The following is a 17621-nucleotide window of genomic DNA, read 5'->3' as shown; positions in this document are numbered from 1 at the left end:
CTTGGGGCGACGGATTGCTCGTAGAATTCTTGTTGTTAATTGCATCTCTGATTTCTGCACCAATATTGGCCTGCTTAGCTCAACTCAGTGAATGACGTCCTTACAATGTTTTTTCTTATTTATGATCTGGGTTTTGTCGCCAGGTTACATCAACAAACAGCGTTCGTATTCGCTTCAATCAACCGAACGTAGACAATCAGGCAGACAAGAATTATGGCAGGATTCGCAAGCGGATCCAAGCAGTTCTCGAAACATTTTTTTTTTACAGTAAGTAATTTATGAGTGGTACATTTCAGTATAACTTACTGGTACAAATATCAGAACTAAGGTAACACAATTAAAGTTCTTAATACTTTGTTACTTGTAGTCGGTCATCGAGGCTTTCCTCTACGTACATATCTCTGGCAGCGTCCGTCTTCCATCTGCCCTGGACTTTTAAGTGCCTTTTCAAACCGGTTTAAAACTGTTATGAAGAACGTGTGTTATCCCCCCACGGACCTTAAGCTTTGCAGACCGTAGTCGTCCGGGTTTAAATCTCCCTACATGACGTATAGTAGATTTCTGCCATCTCTAAATGTATAACTTGCGTTACTCCTGGGAAAAACAAGTGGTCTGAACAAAGGGAGATTACTATAAGTATCTAAATTCATATACCTTTTTTTAGAACACTAATAGGGCAGTATTGAGTATGAAACTATAGACATAGTTGACTATATCTTTTTTCCAACAAGCTGTCAATATGAAGCAATATATCTGTTTATCTGATAGCTTACTTTCTTGATAACACGGTTTATTGCAACTTCTTTTTCCATATAACTTATATTTTTACTAAAACGGAGAATCAAGGAGAGATAGCAAGCTCCGTTTTATTTTTTTGTCACTAGCCTTTGATTCTTAATTGTTTTATTGTATCGGCCAATACTGTACCTTAAAAGATAACCGCGACACTAGAAATTTTTCTCAACATTTCTCTACTGACTTTCTGTCATATTTTAAAGGTGGAGATATTCAGAGATCTCTCATCTAAAATCCTTGGTAGTATAGTGGTGAGTATCCCCGCCTGTCACGCGGGAGACCGGGGTTCGATTCCCCGCCGGGGAGTTAAAGAATATACTTTTTTAATCTAGTCTACAGTCATAGTATCCTAAGCAGAAAGAAATGTCTATTTTATTTTATTTTCAAATAACGCCAACAGTCTTGAAATAAATCGACATTTTTACAAACAATAAAGCATCCTTTCGGGGGAGGCACGGTGGCCTAATTGCTAGCGCGCTAGCCTCCGAACCGAGCGGTCCGTGTTCGAAACCTGGCCGGGGTCATTGTGTTGTGTTCTTGGAAAAGACACTTAACTCTCAACATGTAGCAGCGACACACTGAGGAATCATGTAGCAGGGACTTGTAGCGGAAACATGTAGCAGCAACAAACACAAGCAACTGTAGCGAGGACATGACCCGGGGACATGTCGCAAAGACAAATCCCCTCGTGTGTGCTGATAATGTTTGGCACACGTAACACGAATTTCTGCAACAATTTGTTCCTGCGACATGTTGCGAAGTATAACAAGTAAAATTCCATGCAACATGTCACAGGGACAAAACAGCTTTAAAGTTCGCATTGCGCGTGGCAAAAACAATCAGCACAAGCGAGAGGACGTGTCTCTGCGACATGTAGGGGTCATGAATGGTCGCTCAAAACGTCGCAGTTCTCGCAAAATTAAGCTTTTGCTCGCAATGCTCGCAAAAGTTTAGTGGGTGCTCGTGTGCTCGTGCTCGCACATTTTTACAAGTGCTCGCATGCTCGGTTTTTAGTGGGATAGCTTTCTGAAAAGTGCTCGTTGATCGCAAAGCTAATTTTTGTCAATGCTCGTGCTCGCAAAGAAAAACGCCGTGCTCGCGTGCTCGCAAATGCTTGCAAAGACCATTTAATACCCCTACATGTCCCTGCAACATGTCCCTGCTACATATTCTTGCGCATGCGTGTGCACATATTGTGATTTTGGGGGAGGTAGCAAGGCGTGGCAGGCCGCACAATCTCTACCGGCGTGAAACATTTGATAACCTTTATATTTTTGCTCTAACGAGCATATCCTTTAAAGATTTTCCTTTCTTAAAGGAGATGATGGGTGGATCTTTGAAGATTTGTTTGAGTAGTGGTTGTTCCTCTATGATGTGCCATTTTTCCATTAAAATTTGTTTGATGCTTGGCACTGCTGGTTCATATTGTGTGACAAAAGGCAAAATTTCTTTCGTATCTTTTTTGTTTTGTTTAAGTGCTGACTTCCTTTCTGTGAAGTTAATTTCTGATAGGTGTTTATCTATCAGATTTCGTGGGTAACCCCTTGCGACCAAGCGTGTTCTGAAATTTAAAATGTTCTCTTCAAAAGTGGTTTCTGAAGAATTTGTTCTTAGGAGTCTAAGAGCTTCGCCCTTTATGAATCCTTTTTTGTCTCGTGTTACGTCGCGGTCACGTCGTGAACGACGTGACCGTGACGTAACACGAGATTATCCGAGGGGACTTGGTAGCTCAGGATAGTGCTTTGTGTAAGACCTCTCGTAAGGTAACGAAGTGATAAAGTAGCAAGGAAACAAGGTAAGAAATAGACATATTTACATAGATACATTTTGCTGATAAGATGCATCGGGCTGCTGTTCTTCGTATTGCGCGTTTTCTCTTGTCGAGTTTTAAACGTGCTTATTTACACGTGTGAGACATGGTGTAAATGTTTGGATTACTAAGGTATGTGAATAATGTAATATATTACATGAAGTATCATCTTTAGTAATACCGCCAAATCTGATAAGGAGATTTTATCTCACATATGTTGCTTAAATAGGTAGTTTTTTACATGGAAAATGAATTTATCTTTACGGTAGGTTTGTGTTTTGATATTATATTTGCGGTGGGTATTGTTAAAGTATGCGGCTGGCTGAAAAGCTGTTGTTAAATTTCTGTTTGCGTTACAAGAAAGCCATTTCGGTGCGTGTTAGGGTCGAGGGTTGTTGAGGTCAGAGCAGTTTTCAGATATGTCAAATGATGTGTCAAAAGGAGAATATTAAGTGAAGTTACCACGCAAACAAAAATATTGATGTGGTATCTCATCTTCGGCTTTGTTCGTTTCTTTAAACTTTATTCAGTAAAGAATAGGAAGGGCGTATTATGAATAGTGTAGAAACAGAATAAAAGGATTAAGGGAAGTGCGATTATCGTTATCTGAGAAACAGGAAATTAATTTGCTTTGCTTTGTTAATTGTATACGCTTTCCAGAACGTGATATGATATTTTGAAGACACTAAGGTCACAAAGTCAAATTCATAATTCCTTTTTGTTTGTTTTTCTTAGGGCCGGGTCGCACTAAAAAAAATTTTGGAAGAATTTGTTTACTTTGCGGTGAAAATCTATCAACAAGCGAGATTTTTAAGTGCGACCTCCACTTAAAAAAAAAGGCGAACCGATTTTCCAAAATTTTGTCTTTAATAACAAAGGAAGCCGTCTCCAGTGATAACAGAACCTGTCAGGGAAATGACATTGAAGGTCATTATCGCACGCAATCACAAAGCGCGGGAACTTCGCTAGAACACTCGATCATGGATGGAGGTGGCTTTTTTCTCAGTTTAACACCATTTTATCCGGTTACTTTTTTGATCAGCAGCAGCAGCAGCAACAGCAGTTTGGCCCTTTTATGAATGAACTGCATTCGCAGTTAAACGTGGGTGAAGGCAGTGAAAGCAGGCCAGGGAGCGGATCGAGCGATATAACGAGCTCCCCGACGAGTCCCGTTACTGTTGCAAGTACATCTACAGCATCTTCTCCCGAATCCGGACCGGCAAAGAGAACTTACGACAAATGGGTCCGACGATGATCAGAAAATGCTAATTCGTCTTTGGGCTGATAATTTCGATCGCCTAAAGAGCAGAGAAGCACGAAAGGTCTGGGATGAAATGAGGCGAGCACTGAACTCGAAATTTGGCACGAAGAGGACCAGGGATAAAGTCTTTTAAGCGTCAAGCAATCAAATTCATTTCCGGTTGTCACTTGCGAAGCCGGACCAAGATATATTAAGTGATAATACACAATACATCTTGCAACAGTATCAACAAAATGCAAGTAATCAACGTTTTCACGGAACATATATCTTGTCCTTCCACGGCGTAAATTTCGAGAGTTTAAAGCGTATTTTACAAATAGACTTGAGCAAAAACAAACTAAACTAGCAAAACATGTGGCAAAAGTGTGAAACAAACAGGAAACCACGCAGCGCAGACTATAAATGCAATGACCTCTAGACATTTCCTTGGCCACAATCTTACGGCTCTATTTAATACATAATGCCTCCAGATAAAACAGATCCCCATTAGAAAGAATTGAGAAGCAAATTACGTCGAAAAACCTTCTCAGGAAACTAATTTACTTTGCTTTTCACCACTTCGGCTTTAGATTTCAAGTGTAGTGTCAGGTGACGTTCTTGCTTAACAAAGACTGAATGTTCGGGCAACATCTGTCGAAGATACTGTGTAGTGGGTAGTCGGGGGGTAGTGTACAATCGGGTCGAGGGTTGTTGGCGCCAGAACACTTTTCAGATATGTCAAATGATGTGTCAAAAGGAGAATATTAAGTGAAGTTATCACGCAAACAGAAAAATTGAAGTGGTATCTCATTTTGCGTTTTGGTAGGTTGTTTAAACTTCATTCAGGCCATAATAGGAAAGCAGTATATTGAATACGCGGTAGATACAGAATAAAACCATTAAGGGAAGTGCGAATATCGTTATCTGCGAAACGGGAAACAAATTTGCTTTGTTCAGTGTACTTATGTCTTACTAATTAGGTAGCTGTATCAACAAGTTGCGCTGGAAGTTCTAAAAAGCGTATTGAGAATTAATAATTTAATCAAGGTTATTATATGTGACTGAGGGCTTTTCATGCACAGTTCTAGTTATTTTCACTGAGAATAATTTAAGTCAATGTACAGTAATTCAAATGAATTTGAACTTGATTTACATTGTAGAGAGGTTTTCACTTGAGTGTTAACTCATTAAATGTTCACTGCCAGATTTCCACATTTCCACACTTCCAGAGATAGACTGTTAACTGTTTTGCAGTCTATGATTGTGGTGGAAATGGAGACTGTTTTCGTTTTTCGAAGTGTTAGTCATCAGATCTTTAACTCGGTAGCAAGTCATTTGCTGCCCTCAGGGCCGATGGCGAATAGGGAAGTAGGTAATTAAGTATGTAATTAGCAAATCATTTGATAGTGCGTTTTGCAGTTGTTGAATACCTTAGAAATCATTGCGAAGATTTTGTTGAGTTTTTGGAAGGACAGTTGGACAGGTTTGACTATTTGAGTAGAATGTGAAGAAAGGGCACATGGTGCGATGCTGGTATAGCACATTGACAAGCTGTTGCAAATGCTTGAGAATGAAATTTGAGAATTATTATTGTAGAATCCGGAGATGGTTTTTCTGAGCTTATATGATTGTTAGCAACGGGTGCTACTTTACTGATCTGTAACACGAGACAGCCCAACGGGCACTTTGATTCACACTTGGCGGGTGACAAGAGGTGTAGTGGGTGTACTGGAAGGTTTCTGTAGGTTTAAAAATGTGTTTTTATGTCAAGGATTGATTGTTTCCTGAATCTTCCGCCTTTGTATATGACTGTATCTAGAAATGCAGTTTCTGTGTTTGAGATTTCAGCTGTGAGTTTAATTGTAGGATGATGTGAATTAGCTTGATCAATGAATTTTTCGATGTCTGTTTTGCTGGCGTCCCACAGTGAAAATATATCGTCAATGTACCTTCTCCAAACTGTAGGTTTTTTGACAGTATTGCTTAGGATTTGTGTCTCAATTTTAGCCATGAATATATTGGCAAAGGCGACAGCCATTTTCGTGCCCATCGCAGTGCCGTGTATTTGAAGATAGTTCTTTCCATTAAATTGGAAGGAGTTTTCTTTAAGTATGAGACTAAGCATTTCTCTGAGGTAGTATGTGGGTATTGGAGGGCTATTATTGTGAAAGGTGTCGTATGATTCGCACACTGTTTCGATACCCTCTTCCTGTGGTATATTTGTATACAAGCTGGTTAAATCCATCGAAACAAGGAATGTTTCTTTATTTACGCTGGTTTTCTCAATGAAATTTATGAAATCAGTGGTGTCTTTTAGATATGACTCCTGTGATTTCGATATAGGTTGTAGCAGTGTATCAACAAAAGATGATATTCTTTCTGTGGGCCCATCACAACCGGAGATTATTGGTCTCCCAGTCATGGTTGGTTGGTGAATCTTTGTAAGAGTATAGAATTCTGGTATTCTAGGTGGATTTGATGTTTGTGATAGCCATTTCTCTGTCATGTTATCAATGTGATTGCCATGGTGAAGGTTTGTAATTAAACGTGACACCTTGCTGTGTGTCTCTTTAACCATGGGGTTGTCAAGAGGCCTGTAATTGTTTTGATCGTTGATTTGGGTTTGACCCTCTTGAATCTTGTGTATTGTGTTCATGATAACGGTGGTATTTCCCTTGTCCGCTTTCTTGAGGTTAATTTCTTTGTTTTGTTTTAATTCATTTAATGCTTTGCGTTCTTTGCGTGACAAGTTCTGTTTAGGCTTAGTTATTTTTATCTCAGCCAGATCCATTTTTTTACTTCTTCTAAAAAGCTCTCCAGGGCAACTGATTTTTGAACTGGTGGGTTCCAGTTAGATTTGACATGGAAAGGGTGAACTTCTTGGCGTTTACTGTGAAACATATATTTAAGACGCATTCGTCTTTCAAAATGTTTAAAATCCTGCAGTAATTGCCGCCGGATCTTGTTTGTGTTTGGTTTGTTCACCGGTATAAATTTCAATCCCCTAGTTTGGAAATAAGTGAGGTTTTTATTTGAGAGGTTTTTGATGTATTTTTCCTCCTTATTTGTTTGATTTGAGGCTGAGTTTGTTGGTTTGTTTCTGCGTTCTTTTCGCTTTTTCGTGTCCCTTTGGGTTTTCGTGTAGGTATTTAACCCTTTATTTTGGTTTTCCACCCACCCTTGGTGGTTTTGACACATTTACCAGACATATGTGAGTACTTTTCACAATCTTTATTGTCTTTGTTCAATTCTAACTCCATTTGATCTACTTTAGCTTTGAGTTCCTCGAGCTTTTTAAGTTTAACACTGCGGCTGACCGCCGTTGGCGGAGTAGCTCTGGATTTGTTACATTTTGTACCGCTTTCACTTAAACGGCGAGCCTTAGCTTTGTCTTTGTTAAGCTTAATTTTTTGTTTTTCTAGACGGCGGTAGTGAAACCTTGTTAGAGCGCGGATAAATCCTTGCTCTGCTTTCTCTTTGACTGTCCTAATATCTTGCTTAAAGTCTTCGACTGCCGGAATATTGGCCGGTGCAGAATATCTTAATGTCTTCGGACAAGTCTTTTTTTCTAAATGTTCGGTTAATTTCCTGATGGAAATTTCCGTCTTTTGTATTTTAGCTTCTGTGGTAGGGATTGCTTCAGTGGCCTTCCGTTTATCTGCTTTCTTTGGTGCTTTCTTGTACCCACTACTGGGTTTGGTGTCCTCTTTTGGAGGTTGGAAGCTGGGAATCTCGTACGTATCTTCCTATTTGTCGCTTTGTACTTCTTTTGAACAGCCAGGCTGGTCGTATAATGTATTAAGCGGACTTTTTCCAAGGATGCTTGGAGAGAGTTCTGAAAGGTACTTGTCCTCCATTGGGCTTTCCATTTAGATCAACGATCTGTTGTGTTGTAAGGTTTCAAGCAAGACCTAGGTTTCGGATCTTACGATCCTCGTCAGTTGCTATTTGTGGAATGGTAGAGGTGTTAGCTCTGTACCGTTCCGTAGTTTTTTGGACAAGTCTCCGTTTTTATATCCACCTATGACCGTTAGATGGATCGAAAATGGTGCGTTCTGATTGGTCCTTGCCAGTCCAATCAGGTTGCTGTAGGTTCGATCCCTGCTACATATTCTTGCGCATGCGTGTGCACATATTGTGATTTTGTTGCTGATACCTTCTTCGCTCCAATTCAACTTATTGAACAACACATGATTTGATCCCTCCTCCATGCCGCTGCATGGGGAAAATTCGGAAGTAAAAGAGTTAACCAAAATAAAGGTTGTCTCTATTTACTAATTTTAAAAACACGAAACAACTTTTTAAAGACATGTTTCGGCATGACTTATGCCATCTTCAGTTTATTGAGAATTTAAAATCTAGGGCTATATATATACCCAAGCTACAAATACAAAAATAGAAATGTATACAAAGTAAAATTACAATAACAAAAGATAATGGTAAAGCCGTTACAAAGTGGCAGGTACTGTCTGGTACTGTCTAGAACAGTAATTACTCACAGTGTGAGCTTTAGACCGTTACTAATAGAACAAAAGATTAAAATAAAAAGGTGTTGACATGCTGCACTTGAGTGTTTAAATCTGGTTTTAAACTATTAATGTAAAAGGCCTCTTTTAATTTAAGAAAATAAACGGTTTGAGCAGAATCCAAAATTTTAAAGCAATCAGATGTGTATAAATTTTTGCAATTAGATGAACTGTTAAGGTGTTTAAAAACATGTGAATTTTTGTCAGTTAAAGTATGCTCTTTGATCCTTGTTGAAAAATGACGGGAAGTCTCGCCAATATAACGGGAGTTACATCCCGCACAAGTAAATTGATAAACAACAGAGGATCTAATAGCATCAGGAATGGGATCTTTAAAACACTGGAAAAGTTGAAAATTTACATAGTATGTAAATAACATGTAAATAACATGTAAAGACACTGTAAAGGATGATTTACATAGTTTTTACCCTTTTACATGTTCTTCTCAAAACATGTCAAAAACATGTAAATATTTGAAGTAAAACATGTAAAAACACAGAACATCATGTAAATTTCCCGAACGAAAGACCACGGACCATGTAAATAACATGTCAATTTATCCTAACAACACTGTAAAAAGCATGTAAAAACATTTATACCTGATGCTTATAAATAGACTGAACATGTAAAAACCATGGAAATTGACAAAGGGGGCCTGTTTAGAAACATGTAAAAACCATGGAAATTGACAAAGGGGGCCTGTTTGGAAACATGTAAAAACCATGTAAATTGACAAAAGGGGCCTGTTTGGAAACATGTAAATTGACAAAGGGGGCCTGATTGAAACATGTAAATACCCTGGAAATCGACAAAGGGGGCTTGTTTGGAAACATGTAAATACCCTGGAAATCGACAAAGGGGGCCTGTTTGGAAACATGTAAATTGACAAAGGGGGCCTGATTGAAAAATGTAAATACCCTGGAAATCGACAAAGGGGGCCTGTTTGGAAACATGTAAATTGACAAAGGAGGCCTGATTGAAACATGTAAATACCCTGGAAATCGACAAAGGGGGCCTGTTTGAAACATGTAAAAACATGGAAATTGACAAAGGAGGCCTGTTTGAAACATATAAAAAAAACATGGAAATTGACAAAGGATGCCTCTTTGGAAACATGTAAAAAGCATAGAAATTGACAAAGGGGGCCTGTTTGAAAAATGTAAAAAACATGGAAATTGACAAAGGGGACCTGCCTAGCCTCTGTAATTAAAATGAAGAACAGAATGCCTGGCACTGTTTTCTTTTATTCGTCAAGAACCTTTTCTTGATACTATCTTAACTACATTCATTTTCAGTATGTCAGTGCATATATTTTTCCAGTTAATAATAATACATACAAATGATTTTATACCCAATAAGTAATAAAGTTCGTCTGCATGTATCTTGCAATAAAGCATGTATATATAGCTTGGAATATTCTTTATAAATATAATAAAAATTAGCATTTCATTCAGAATAAAATGATTTAGATCGTATAGTTTTGTATAGTTTTTTCAGTTCAAATAAAGCAGTTTTACTAGGTCAAAAATTGCTGATACCAATTATTTCATAATCATTATGGAAAACAATAAAGATTAAGATAAATTTATGCATGATTAATTGATAGAACTGTCTAATATCATATCAGTGACTTCATTTCCAAATAGTAATAATACTACTCCTCTATTGCAAAGGCCCACTTTGATCCTGCATGTTGCACTGGTGTTTGCTTTTCTCTTAAAAAGCCAATCTCTTTTGCTTGGCATGTGCCCCGATTTATCCTATGTTCCTCTACCGAAGTGTCTTCATGCACTCAATATGAAGTGAATTATGCAATAGCTTAGCATATGTATGAAAATGTACCATATCATGAAAGACATGTATTGTAGGATGAAAATGAGCCTTTAAAATTATACTATGGGTAAGATATTGATCACTTTTATTAATAGGCGTAAATGGTCTTTTTGAATAACCGCATAAAATATACTTTACAGTAACTGAAGGGTTGGAAATGAAACCATGGTATTTCAGGATTAAATTTTTGTTGAATGTTTTTCTTTTGCTTCAATTCATGTAATGTTTGGCACATGATTTTGCTTTCAGCCCTTCAGTTACTACCACAACCCTTCCATATCATAAAACTATGAAATCAAACGAATAATAAACATTGCAGAACCTTTTGCACAATGATTTTGAACACTAAACAGCCAAGTTCACACTAGCCTGCGAGTAGGCTCACCTTAGAGCACGCACGAGAACGACATTTACGTGGCAAAGCCGCGAGTGAACCTGCATCAACCTCTGCTAATTTTTCACTCCCACCCCGAAAACCGCAGGAATACTGACAAGCCAATTTAATTTCAAAGAAAGTAGAAGTTTGACAGGAATGTTGACACGATATGACATTCATTGAGATATGAAATTTACTGGTGCCTCTTCACCAGTCTCCTCCCCACCATATTGCTGTGCCCGCCAGTCGTGAGTGCCCCAAAGTATATTTCGTGCCCCAAGGTGAGCCTTCCCGCAGGGTAAGTTCAAACACCATTCATTGCTAAGCTATGTTAAAATTGTCCCAAAAAAAATGCCTTGAATTTAAATTGTACAAAAGCTGATTTTCATCTTTGCTCGGTCGCTCTCGTTGTACATTTACAAGACCTTATTTTTAACTTTTCCTACCTACAGAGTGGGCGCTTATTCGATGTGGGCGCTTATTCGAGGTTGGGCGCTTAATCAAATAAACACTTAATTGTGAAAGTACAGACCTAAGACTGACACTGATGTAGAATAATTCTTCACCTTTAACAGTGGTTATTTGGCAAATGGTTTGGGTTCCAACCCTTCAACTACTATCATAGCACTACAATTGATAAAAAAGCTATGGCATCAAATAACCATAGTAGAACCTCTTGAATAATGATTTCGAACACTGACCAGCCTAGGTTCACTTAACACATTTATCACTGTGATTGTCAGGCTTTGTTAACATGGTCCTATTTAAAAACTGCCATGAATTCAAATAATTTGTACAAAGGTAGAACAAAACTGATGGAATAAATTTCCACCACCAATTTCCACACGACATGTACATGTATGTACACCAACTGAACATTCAGCAAGATGCTTCATTGTGATGGTACAGACTTGATACTGACCCCGAGGTGAAACGATTTTACACCTTAGCCACCTCTGGTTATTGCCACCTTTTTTAGTATTTGTATGTACACGACTTCATCAGTGAAAGTGGTAGAGCCTTCTTTAACCTAACAACAAATTATAAAGAATCATTAGGAATGACATTCTGGTTAGATCAATGTTGTGGTTAAAAAATTTTCAAACCAATTTTTACTTTTTACTGTCTCATTTCTTAATATTATCTGAAACAAAAGAAAATCAAAATCAAAACCGGTTTGAAAAATTAAAGCCAACAAAGAGTTGAAACCACAACATCACCACTTCTGAACCTGCACATTAGGGACTTCAAGATAACTGGGAGGGCTGACCTTGAGAACAGCTGACTGGAAGTAATTTTTTACATGCAGACATTGCTCCATGTACATTGCCATCCAGTTGTTATCCAGGACGCGAGAAGTAGAGTTTTGCAGTCCACTGGTTGCACTCCAATATAAACTTTACACAAGAATAAAAGACCTTATGGTATCACAAAATTCATAAAAATATGCACATGTACAATTGAACATGTATTTTTTAAGCACTCTACAATGCACATTTGGACATGTAGGAATTTGTACTAGACCAGCTGTAAATGTACATGTAGCAAATTTCCTACAAAGTTGATTGCATGGTAAGCTATACTCATGACCACTGGACCACAGTGGCCAGCTGCCAACTGTCAGAATGTTTAAAGTACACTTTATGTTACCATTACCACTATTAATTATTTTAAGGCTAACCATAAACATGCTAACCAGAGTTTTAAAATCTAGGGCCACACAAAGTGCTGTTAAGGCCAACTGGAGTGCTATTTAGGCTACATTGTAAGTGCAATGCTATTAAGGCTAACAATAGTGCTACATGTACAGTGTAACCCCGATATAACGATATGCCAAGGGGGCAGTAAAATTATATCGTTATATCAAGGAATCGTTATATCAGGGTGCTGTCCTATACATTTTATTTTTGCCGGGACATAACATATTCATCGTTATATCGGGAATATTGAAGATCGTTATATCGGGGTTCCACTGTATTGAGGTTAACCAGGTTGTTATTTCGGCTAACCTCAGTCCTATTTGGGCTTACTGCAGTGCTATTCGACTTACAGAAAAAAGCCTTTGACTGCAGGTCATTACGTCTACATTGGATTTAAAACTTTGATTAGCTGCTAGTCATTGAGACATAAATTGAGGCTTGTACTTACATGCCACTCTTGCTATCAACCCTTTCATCTGAAAATAATAACACATCCAAACAATTCAATGTCATTTGCTGACTCAATTACAAAGTCACTTCTATCAGTACTCCCTACGTAACTAATTAAACATTCCATATTTAAACCCCATCGAACACCAATGGTTGATTGGGTACGGTATAATTGCACATAAACGTACTAAAATTAAAATTTGGTCCATCCAACAAAATGGAATGTTTGATTACGAACTCTTGCTTGTTTGTATATTATGCAGACATTTTGTATGGTGCACTACTGCCTATGTTTTGTTGTTGTTGTTTTTTTATTTATTTATTATTTTGTTTTTACTACTGCCTATGTTGCGGTGAATGAAATGGTGCAAGTTCTGTTTAAGTAGAAAAAAATGTTCTGTTTGAGTCTTATGGTGACTACAAGGCAGAAACCATTTCCTTCCCATCACTATAAAAAAAGTAAACAAAAGTGCATATATCAGTATTTAACTGTTGTTTCGTTCTCTTATACAAAATATGTATAAACAAACATTGACACTCGGTTTAATTAGTCCTGCATGTTTTACTTATCAAGAGATGGATTCCGAACAAAGTCGAATCACATTTGGTTGTGTTAGGTTGTGTATGATTGGTTCCCCGGGGTATCCAATCCAACAAAATCGAACCAAAAATCAATCGAACCCAATCGAACACCAATCGTTCGATTGGGTTTGGTAATAGAACAAAATCAAACATCTATTTTGCTGTGAGTCCGATTTTCGAACCAATGGAACATAATCAAACACAGTCAAACTCAATCGGGTTTGATCTAGTTCTGAATCTTTCTCTTGATAAGTAAATCACGCAGGACTAATCAAAATCAACTTTTATTGAATGGAATAAATATGAAAACGTCCAAATATCGAACTGAATGTCAATGTTTAGTAAAATATATTTGGTAGAAGAGAACAGAAGGACGGTAAAATAACTGAAATGCACTATTGTTTACATTTCTATATTAGAAGGAAGGATATGGTTTCTGCCCTGCAGTTTTTACCGTTACACTCAAACAGAAGTTGCACCATTTCATTCACTGCAACACAGGCAATCAGTGTGTTCAATATGTGAAGAATCATTATAGGGAGCCAAAACGCTGCCACCATCAGTCTGTCTTAGATTCGAGGGCGGCCAAAAGCAACGTTGACAGGAGAAGAGCAAATTCCAGCATAACAATTACATTGGAGGAAGTGCTTACTATCAACATGGATGACAAAAATAATAAGTGAACAAGTAAAAAAATTTTTTTCTTAAGATCAAAATCATCGTAATAAGCAAAATTGACTTCAGTTTCGGACGAGAACGTTGTTCGACTGCCCCAGCTGTGGCTCTTGAAATCAATCGATATGTACGCAGTATAAATCAATATATATACGCAGTATAAACAAACAGGAGTTCGGTAATCGAACTTTCGATTGAGTTTGATTGACCAAATTTTATTGTGAGTTTGATTATGTACGATTACCGAACCCAATCGAACAATTGGTGTTCGATTGAGTTCGATTACCGAACATTCGATTGGATACCCTGGGAATAATCGAACTCACAGCAAAATAGACGTTCGATTTTTTTCGACTAACAAAACCAATCGAATGAGTTTGATATGCCAGGAGTACTACCTGTATATAGATAAGATTGATAAATACTGCTAAATACTTTTGGTGATAATTTTAAAGCTGTTTTAGTTTGCTTTATAATTTGCCAGTTGAAGCCTCACTGAGTTTAAACTGTTGCAAATCGGCAAAATAATAATTACTATACATACAATAACATGAATAAATAAGCCTTGCACTCTTAACTTATATAAGCTTATATTTTAAATAAAACATGTTGGACAGTCCTGTGTTGACATCTCTATATGCACACGCAATTATTCAATTTATTCTAACAATAACTTCATGTTTAAGAAGTGCTGAATTATACGTATGAAGTGCAAGAACAAACACGAAATTCTACATTTTGAACTTCTATTAAAATATTAAAACCAATCTCACCTAGAAGCTGGAAATCAACCAAAACATGATTTGAACGGTCATATATAAGCTTACCTTGGAAAGAAACTTGGCTAAAACAGGCGTATTGATTGGAGATCCGGTGAAAGAAGGCTCCATGCAGCTAATTTGGAAGTTATAAGGTCTTAACCCTTTAACCGGCAGATTTCTGTGACTTTCTTAAGGGGTTTTTTGGGCTTATACACTCTGTAGAACTTCGTGATTGCATATAAGAAGTCCAAGTAAAAATGTGTGCAGTTTCGAAACACCGAGGGCTCAGATTTTTATTGTGACGTCAGTAGTCGGCAGTTGCTTCGTTCGTAGGCGAGCTGTTGGGCTTGGATTTGGCTCGTTTTGTGTTTATAAGTGATTTTTCGAGTCATTTTTCACTGCAGAAGCCCCCAGGCTGGCATCATTAAGCTAGAGTGGTGGGTAGAGGCCAGCATCTGAAAGAAACCAGAGGTGAGAGATGATTTTGTCTTGATTGGAACGCCAGAAATATTCGAATCGAAAGATGGCGGTCCATGGGTAAAGTTGTCTCTCTGGCCGTTCTGTGGGTGGATTCCAAGACCTGCCAAGGCATTTTGGACGAGTTCTGACTTCCAAAGAATGCAATCGGTGCAACATTTTGCCGGCAGGATTGGGTGGCTCGACACTTATAAAAAATATATGGAATGAAGGTAGGAAGCCTTTCATGCCGCCGCCACGACTGTTTTTCCCAAGCATCCCTTTCGGTCAGCAACGAGGAAATTACAGGTTTGCAAGCATAGCTCTAATCGAATAGTAATTGCTGAGTCTTCTGAATGATTGATGGGAAATTTCCTTGGTGAACGGAAGGGAATAGGGTTGAAGTTTGCTGCAAATGTATATTTTTGAAGTCAGAATTATTTTTTTATTAAAAAAATGGAGGCAAAGATGTGTGTTTTTTGTTGTTGTCATGTTACGTAGAAAACGGGCATTTTCAAATTTGCTGCTGAACAAACAACCATATGCAACAGAAATCAAGAGTTGTAGTCAGTTAGTTGGCTTTTAAAGCTATGAAAATTATCACTTTGCCATAAAAAGCAGTCATTAATATCATGTGCCCAGATATGTAAAAGCTAGAGTGTTTTCAATCACTAATGGTGTTTTTCGTACACATATGTACGATTGCCGGTTAAAGGGTTAAAGAGAGGAAAATTGCCCTTTTTAGCGAGATAAAAGGCCTCTCAATGATCGATCTTCGAACCGTTGAACCGAGCGCCAAAAAGTACCAGAGAGGACGCCGGGATTAATTTTCGTTCGCGCCAGTGCTTCTCGGCCTTACCTCTCGACCAGGTCAAACACGGCAAACGAACAATTTTACCGCCGTTCGCGTGCAAAATTTCCTTGTCTATAATATAAAGAAAACCAAAACGCATGTCTCGAAAAATATATAAGCCAAACTATTGGACGCTAGCGTTTTCCCCCCACTGCTCCAGATTGTTTAAAATATTGTTAGACGAAGTCATAGTCGCCTTCGTTTTCTGCATCAAAAGGTTTTTATTTATAATCTGTTTACTTTTTGACATTAGTAAAAGATTTGTAACTAAGAGCTTTTGTAATGAGTTATGTTAAAACTGATATCAGTCGCTTAATTTCGTCTTGCGCTTCGTTCATCTAGATAATTAGTAAATAATAAAAACCCATTCAGGCGGTTGCATATTGGAGGATAATGCCCTTGGCTGAAAAAATGAACAGTTGACTAAGCTTCAAAGGCAACTGTGAAATTTTGAGGATAATCTTTCAGGCAAGGAGTATTATCCTCCAGCAAGCCGGAAGGGGAAATATTTATTTTATACTTTCTTAAATCCCTCCGATTTCTTCTTCGTCGTTTGATTTCGTACCACGTGATGCGTTCTGTCTAACTAATGAATGCACGCGAAAGTTATTTGGTGGGTTACAACATGAATTAAAAGCTCATGTTCACATGTTTTCAAACAGCCCCCTTTGTCAATTTCCAGGGTATTTACATGTTTCCAAACAGGCCCCCTTTGTCGATTTCCAGGGTATTTACATGTTTCCTAACAGGCCCCCTTTGTCAATTTCCATGTTTTTTACATGTTTCCAAACAGGCCCCCTTTGTCGATTTCCAGGGTATTTACATGTTTCCAAACAGGCCCCCTTTGTCAATTTCCATGTTTTTTACATGTTTCCAAACAGGTCCCCTTTGTTAATTTCCATGGTTTTTACATGTTTCCAAACAGGCCCCCTTTGTCAATTTCCATGGTTTTTACATGTTTCCAACCAGGCCCCCTTTGTCAATTTCCATGGTTTTTACATGTTTCCAAACGGCGCCCCTTTGTCAATTTTCCATGTTCTTTACATGATTTAGTAAAGAAATTTACATGTTTTTTACAAAGAAAGAAACTGTAAAAGTGGTTAATACATTTGGCATGTTTTTTACATGTTCTTACAATTAGCGTTGTAATAAAGGACCATGTAAATCACTTTTTACAATACATTTACATGATCCGTTGAAGACTGTAAATTTCATGTAAATTTTGTTTTACAAAACTCCAACATGTAAATTTTAATTTACAAAGAATGTAAATAAGATTTACATTTTGTAAATTGTAATTTACATGTGCATGTAAATTTTCAACTTTTCCAGTGAAACTGAAAAAATTCTTTATTTTAAAAGAGGAAAAAACTAACTTGATGTTTAAGTCGCTGCAAAAACGCCTAGATAACTGTTTAATTTTTATCTGGGTTATATTAGATACATTGCCGATGAAAGGTAGTTTGAAATAGCGAGTGCTAGTGTTGTTAGAATTACTAATACTAACATCACTAGAGGAATTAAGTCTAACATTATCTAGATAACGTTTAATGATTTTGTCAAT

At 37.6% G+C, this 17621-nt stretch overlaps 2 protein-coding genes, 1 long non-coding RNA gene and 1 other non-coding gene across 4 annotated transcripts in view; 2 read left to right on the top strand and 2 right to left on the bottom strand.

Moving 5' to 3' along the window:
- LOC144653189 (uncharacterized) overlaps positions 1-17621 on the top strand; it is a 467538-nt gene that overhangs the window by 401080 nt on the left and 48837 nt on the right. The gene's annotated exons all lie outside the window — the stretch shown is intronic.
- On the top strand, positions 1030-1101 carry Trnad-guc (transfer RNA aspartic acid (anticodon GUC)). The gene has a single exon. It is a non-coding gene; the product is annotated as a tRNA-Asp (tRNA).
- On the bottom strand, positions 5593-6636 carry LOC144655048 (uncharacterized). Its single transcript, XM_078515268.1, has one exon. The coding sequence runs from the start codon at positions 6634-6636 to the stop codon at positions 5593-5595; it is 1044 nt and encodes a 347-aa protein (XP_078371394.1).
- On the bottom strand, positions 10246-14941 carry LOC144653154 (uncharacterized). Its single transcript, XR_013570687.1, has 3 exons — positions 14815-14941; positions 12729-12756; positions 10246-11610 (listed from the first exon to the last, which is right to left on the bottom strand). It is a non-coding gene; the product is annotated as an uncharacterized LOC144653154 (long non-coding RNA).

This window comes from Oculina patagonica, chromosome 5 (assembly GCF_052425735.1).
Source record: "Oculina patagonica isolate OP01 chromosome 5, crgOcupat, whole genome shotgun sequence".
In the NCBI taxonomy this organism is placed as follows: Eukaryota; Metazoa; Cnidaria; class Anthozoa; order Scleractinia; family Oculinidae; genus Oculina; species Oculina patagonica.
This window is presented reverse-complemented; position numbering and strand designations above follow the sequence as displayed.